At 43.2% G+C, this 6,243-nt stretch overlaps 1 protein-coding gene across 1 annotated transcript; it reads left to right on the top strand.

The window, feature by feature from the left end:
- Nucleotides 1-2,886: 2,886 nt before the first annotated feature.
- On the top strand, nucleotides 2,887-4,925 carry MAP1LC3C (microtubule associated protein 1 light chain 3 gamma). Its single transcript, XM_021527182.4, is given in 5 exon segments — nucleotides 2,887-3,024; nucleotides 3,107-3,162; nucleotides 3,282-3,388; nucleotides 4,387-4,576; nucleotides 4,579-4,925. Coding segments are annotated over 5 exon segments (522 nt in total). The 5' UTR covers nucleotides 2,887-2,966; the 3' UTR covers nucleotides 4,690-4,925.
- Nucleotides 4,926-6,243: the final 1,318 nt, after the last annotated feature.

Consider the following 6,243-nt stretch of genomic DNA (forward strand, 5'->3'; position numbering starts at 1 on the left):
AAAGGATTCCATATCTGTAACTACCTGTGTTCAGGAAACATGCAAATATTTAGGATGGCTCTTTGAAAACCCATTAAATTGGTTGGCTGAGCCTGACTGCTTGAGGGCTCTTCAAAACCTCCTGATTATTTTCACTTTCATCCTCATGGTTCACTTACAACCCCCATGGAAACATGTATTTAAGATAACTATGCATAATACTGTAGAACTTCACAGGCTTTTGCAGAGCGACAAATAAGCCCTCATTTTTCCAAGTCACATTTTTCCCCTAAGAACATCATGCTGCAGTTTCTCTTGCTATTCAGTTAGGTTGCTTAAATAATCTCAGTCTTTATAGCACTGTATCATTCATATTTAAATTATTAGTCTACAGATAACTTGAGCCTTACATCCACAGTATCTCACAGATCCAGATGAAAGCAGTGCAAGTCTCACAGCATTTGCAAAAAGTAGATGGCTGCTTTTGGCTAAATTGTTGAGTCCCTGGGACACATTGGAGTGTTTGAGAGCACTTGCAGAGCAGATCATTTCAATATGGAGACAGTGGACACATGAGAACTCAATCACACAGCTGCAGACCTTGGGCTTTGGAAGAGGCTATGGATGTGGCAATGAAACAACTAGATAAGATACAGAACTCTGACTTTGTCCTTTAATGTTTGGGGACTTAAGGATGCCTGTAAGTGCTGGCTTTGGACATTCGAGCAGGTAGAAACTTTTGTCCTTCCATTTCTGTATCAATAGTATCCTCTGAGTATTCCATTCTCTACACAAAATTGCTCTATCAGCTCATTAATTATGTGCGTGTAAGAAAAACTTCCAAAGGAAAGGATGTAAGAAGGAATAGATTCCACATTTAGGTCTGAAACTGAGTATTTCACTGCAGAAGCAAGTATAGGTGCTATGCAGGCACATTAGACATCCCATTCTCTCTACCTCCAGAAAATTATTAATTAGCACATGCTAATTAAAGCCTGGGTTTATGCTCACTCTTAACTCTCACAGACATTAGAGCCATAACTGATCACCAGGCTTGCTGGGAAATCATCTTTTTGGCTCACCTTCTTACCAGGTTTTCACTTTCCTTTCCAGATGCTGCCATAGGAGTTTATGAACATGAAAAGAAACCACCTCTCCCTGCAAACAAGGCAGCTGATACCTGTGTGGAGCCACACTTTTGTACTTCACCTGCAGTGAGAGGTGACACAGGAAGCAGAGCATGGGTATAGATAGCAGGTTCCCTCTTCTCTACACAAGGTGGATCACAGCTCTTTCTACTAGGTAGAACCAGAACGAGGGTGTGGGAAAACCGATACACTTCCCGAACAGCTTTGGAAAGCCCCATGCTTGACCACAGTTCCAAAGAAACACTCTGTGATCTCCACACATCCTCCTGTCTCCTACAGGCTTTGTTCCTGTGCTGTCCATGCAGTTTCTTTACTCTTCAAATTATTCCTATTTTCCTTCATCTTCTTAGATACAACTCACCATACTGAGTTAAGGCACTATGTCAATTCTCTGGCACACATCCTCCTTCACTTAGTCTTCCTCAGTCTCTCACCTCACCTCTATTCAAAAGCCCTTAAGCTAGACCCAGCTACTCTAAGCCAATCCCTGGGCTTACCTGCCCTCATGCAAAGATCAAATCATAGGGATGAGCTGGACTCAAACCATTCTAGCATAGGCTCAAGGCCTTTCTCAAAGTTCAGAGCTCTTGCCTATGAGTCCCTCAAAGCCAAGTATCTACTCTGCAAAATAACATTTGTGCTGCCACGTGGGGGAGCTTGTGCTGTGGCTGATGCTCATCGCTTCCAGATCAAGAGAAAAGGACAGCTCGGCAGCCTTAAGGACTGCAGCCGCTGCAAACTCTGTTCTGGAGAGGCTGTTTGAAAAACCTGACACGTGTAGATAGTACACAGACACTTTAATAAAGACGTTCCTTTTCAAAATTATCTTGGGTGACAGTAATTGACTTTGCCATAGCTTGTAAACTGTAAGTTGTAAAAATTTGCAAATTCTAGTTGCCCTTAACCTGGTAAAATAATAGAGTTTAGACTGGAAAATACCTGTAAGATCCTTGAGTTGATCCATTAACTAGCACTGTCAAATCCATCACTAAATCACGTCCCTAAGCACCATATCAACTAGATCATGATCAGAATGATAGATAAAATAAAATGAAAATTCCTATATTTTAAAGGGATAAGTAAAGCAAACAAGTAATAGGGATCAGTTCCAGACCCCCACTGAGATGATTTATAAACACAACCACCAGACTGGAGTCAACTTTAGCCCTTGCTGAGCCATCTTCATCTGCAAAGCCGTCTTGACAGCTGAAGCAAACTCAGGTGAACCAGCAATCCAAAAGGCAAGGAATCATACTTACCAAATAGATGGACTTGAAGTATTCTTGAAACCCCTTAAAATCACAACTGTGCCTCAGAGACAAAACCAGAGCTAAAACTCAGCTCTCGAGTCATTCAGAAAATAAGCAGTCTGGTAGCCTGAGGAGATGAAAAATGACAGGGGCGGGTGGTTGGGTTTTTGGGTGGAGGTAGTTTTTTTTGTTTGTTTTTGGAGTTTTTTGTGTACGTGGGGTAGATTGTCTCGTTCTCTTTTCAAACCAAAGACATCGCTTGAAAGCTGTTTGTCGGTATGAAGAAGGCTGCTCACGTGGAAAGGGAAGACAGCTGGGGGCCACTCCAGCCGTGAGCTGCACCCCTGAACCACTGGGCAGGCTAGACCAAGCCCTCTCACGAAGCACGGCAGCGTCCCGGAGCCAGAACAGCGCGCTGCGGGGCGGCCGGGAGGGGCGGGCTCGGCGGCCGCGCCTCCCCCGGGCGGGGCGGGGCGGGGCCGGGCGGTCCCGGGCCGGGCGGGGCGGGGCCGGGCGGTCCCGGGCCGGGCGGTGCCGCTCCGTGCGAGGCGCGGGCCGGCGGGCGCAGCGGCGGCCCCGAGGCGGGAGGATGCGGGCGGCGCCCGGCGCGCAGCCGGACCGGCCCTTCAAGCTCAGGAAGAGTCTCGGTAGGGGCGCCGGGGGCGCGGAGGGCTGCGCGGGTCGCAGGGGCTGTGCGCACATGTAACGCTTCTCTTCTCTGCCCCGCAGCCACCCGGCGGGAAGAAGTAGCAGGGATCCGAGCCAAGTTCCCGACCAAAATCCCGGTAAATCTCTGGTTTGTTATCGGAGCTTGTTGCCGCTGTTTAAGGAAAGAAGCGTGTGAGGGGAGGGAAAAGGATATGGATATTTTAGGTTTTGCTAAGTGTGATTCTAATTAAAACAGGTAATTGTTGAGAGATACCATAAAGAGAAATACCTTCCTCTCTTGGACAAAACCAAGTTTCTGGTTCCCGAGGAGCTGACCATGGCACAGTTCATAACCATCATCAGGTGGGTAGTGCATACTACTTGTTTGGATTTGCACCTGGACTTGGCTGCTGTTCCCAGGGAAGGTATTTCCTAGTGTGCTGCTGGGGGCATCTTGCTTCCTTTGGTGGGTGGGAGGATAACACTAAAGGTGTTAGTAGTGTAATGGCTTCCTTCTCTTGCAAGTGTTTGAAGATAATAAACAGATGTTTTCATAGGTGCATTTGTGTGAAAAATGTGGTCTTTTTTGGGTTCATAGTCCCCTCCCTTCTCTGTAATTGTAGTGAAAAAAGACTATGTAAGACTCTTGTTCTGCTCTTTTCCTGCCTCATGGACTTGATACTGGGGCTCTGTGATCTTGTTCTGCTTATGACTCCCACTGCCTTGCTCTCTTAGTGCACCTAGCTGAATTAGCTCAAGTTCAAAGCAGCTCTTGAATGTGAGCAAAATGAAATGTTCTAAATTATTCTTTGTGAAACAAAGTCGCCCAAAATACTCAGTGGTATTTTCTGACAAAATGTGAAAGCTATGTTTTTCAGCATACTTTTTGAAGTATAGAAAAAGATCTTTCTAGATTGTAACTTCTGTAAAAGATGCTTTTGGCTCTTGGTCAACTTAGATTGTAATCCTTGCATGTAATGTCTCTGAAAAAGACTTGTTTTTTGAAGGTAGACTTTATAGGAAATGTAACAGACTGGAGCTGGACTCCTTTACAAAATCTGCACTATGGAAGCTTTTGGTTTCTTCTTTGGTTACTCACACTTTTTCCTGGTAACTGGGATCTCCAAGCTCATGCTCGGTAGCACCTTTGGTGTAGCCATGTAAGCCTTTCCTCAGAGCACAGGCCTTTGAGCTTCCAGTTAAGTTCCTGCTGATGGAAGAATGTAACAATAACTTTACACAGCATTTCTTGTACCTACTTCATGCAACTGCTCTGCTTAATGCATGTCATAGACTGAAGTTGAAATCATATTCAGCTTGCTAATGTTTAATCCTCTTTTTCTCCTCTCTTTTTCAATTAGAAGTAGGATGGCTCTTACAGCTACACAAGCTTTCTACCTGCTGGTGAACAACAAAAGCCTAGCCAGTATGTCCTTGACAATGGCAGAAGTGTACAGGGACTACAAAGATGAAGATGGCTTTGTGTATATGACCTATGCTTCCCAGGAGATGTTTGGATGCTTATTACCCACTGCCCAAGGGAAAACCATGGAATGCTTTCAGAAAATCTAAGATTGGGTTCATATGCTGCAGCAAAGCAGTTTGCTCTGAATCATGCCTGTGACATGAACCTCGGAGATACTCCTTCCAGTGTGAGCTCTTGAGCTCTGTAGTGGGAGTTATGATCCAAAAGCTGGCAGGACCAGCTTAAGACAGAAATGGTGGTACACTTTCCTTAGGTAATAATTTGGATATATATTTTTATATTTGAAGACACTATGGGTTAGGTTTTTTTCTTTTGAACTGCACCTCCACTGCTTTGCAATATCAGTCTTTGTTGTCAAACTGATTTTTAAGGTTTCCTGAAAGCCTAAGAGAAAAATAAAGAACCTTTTAAGTATTGAGTTGAATATTATTTTTAATCTGGGGAAAGACTGTAAAAATTTGTCTAGGAGAAGCTCCTATAATAATTTTGGGAATCAATGCTTTTTAAATGAAACACTGCTTGCACAGCTACTCTGAACTTTTGAACAAAGTATCAGTTTTAAGTTGTGTCACCCATGAGCAAAGCCATAGCATGAAAAGTTCATTAAGATAGGTATCTGGGCTGTGAGATTAAGTAGTAGTGCCAGAGCAGTGTAGAGTTTAACACCCGAATAAACTGTCAGCTGTTACAGAAAACACTCTCTGTGGTATAGATAACTATTTAAATAAGCAACCTGATTGCTAATTAGCATAACTGAAATGCAGATAGCAGGATTTGAATGGTAATAAAGTTTCAAGAGTTATTTTCTTGCTACTGAATTTTGCTAGCATGGTTACTCTAGATACTGTCATATCCATTCCCCTACAGGCATATCCTGAAGGACTTTGGTGAGCCTTCTCTCAAAAACAGAGACAAATCATGTACTTTGTGATTAAGAGATATTCCAGTGTTTCTGGAAAATGTTGAAAATATAAAAAAAAACATGTAGTAAAATGTTGATTCATCTTAATGTACAGGCTTGGTTCCTATAAACATGTATTAAAGGAACACTTGACATGAGCCTTATTCTGAAGTATAGCTCAAGCTGCCTTCCTTGTATGTGAGGAATGTATTAGAAAGCTGGAAATGCTCTGATCATGCATGATCAACTAAAAACACCAAGTAATTTAAATATCTGTCACAGTTTGCAGTTTGTTAATCAACCTCTGGCAGACTCAGTTTAGGGTTGGTCAAATTGTTACAATATGATGCAATTCTTCTGTTCAGCACTAAACTGCAGAATTATTAATGTAGGAATAACTAGACTGCAAAGAAAGAAGTGTTGACAGTATTTAAGTTATGCTTAAGGAAGGAATGTGTGTGTAAGCTTTTTGCAGTGGTTCTCTTGCATTAATAATCTCTTGAATATGAAGTTCTGAGCAGATCTGGGTTTGAGCCTCTAAACCAGGGGTTTTAGAGGAGTACCTGCTGTAGTGGAGGTGATGTTTGCCAACTCGTGTTTCATGAGCTGAGGAACAAAGAAATCATTGAACTGACCTGTGGAAAGGATAAGGCTGTGTTGGTATAGGTTATAAAAACATGCGAGCTTTGGGATGCCAGAATCAGTCCCTTGGATATATTTCACTTACCCTTGTAATGGAAACAGTTTCCACTGCAGAAATTGAAGTCCAATAGTCATTTGTCACCAGCCCTTCAGGGAAGCAGAGACACCTGCTTGGCAGGAGCACCACAA

This window comes from Lonchura striata, chromosome 3, assembly GCF_050655825.1.
Source record: "Lonchura striata isolate lonStrDom1 chromosome 3, ASM5065582v1, whole genome shotgun sequence".
NCBI lineage: Eukaryota > Metazoa > Chordata > Aves > Passeriformes > Estrildidae > Lonchura > Lonchura striata.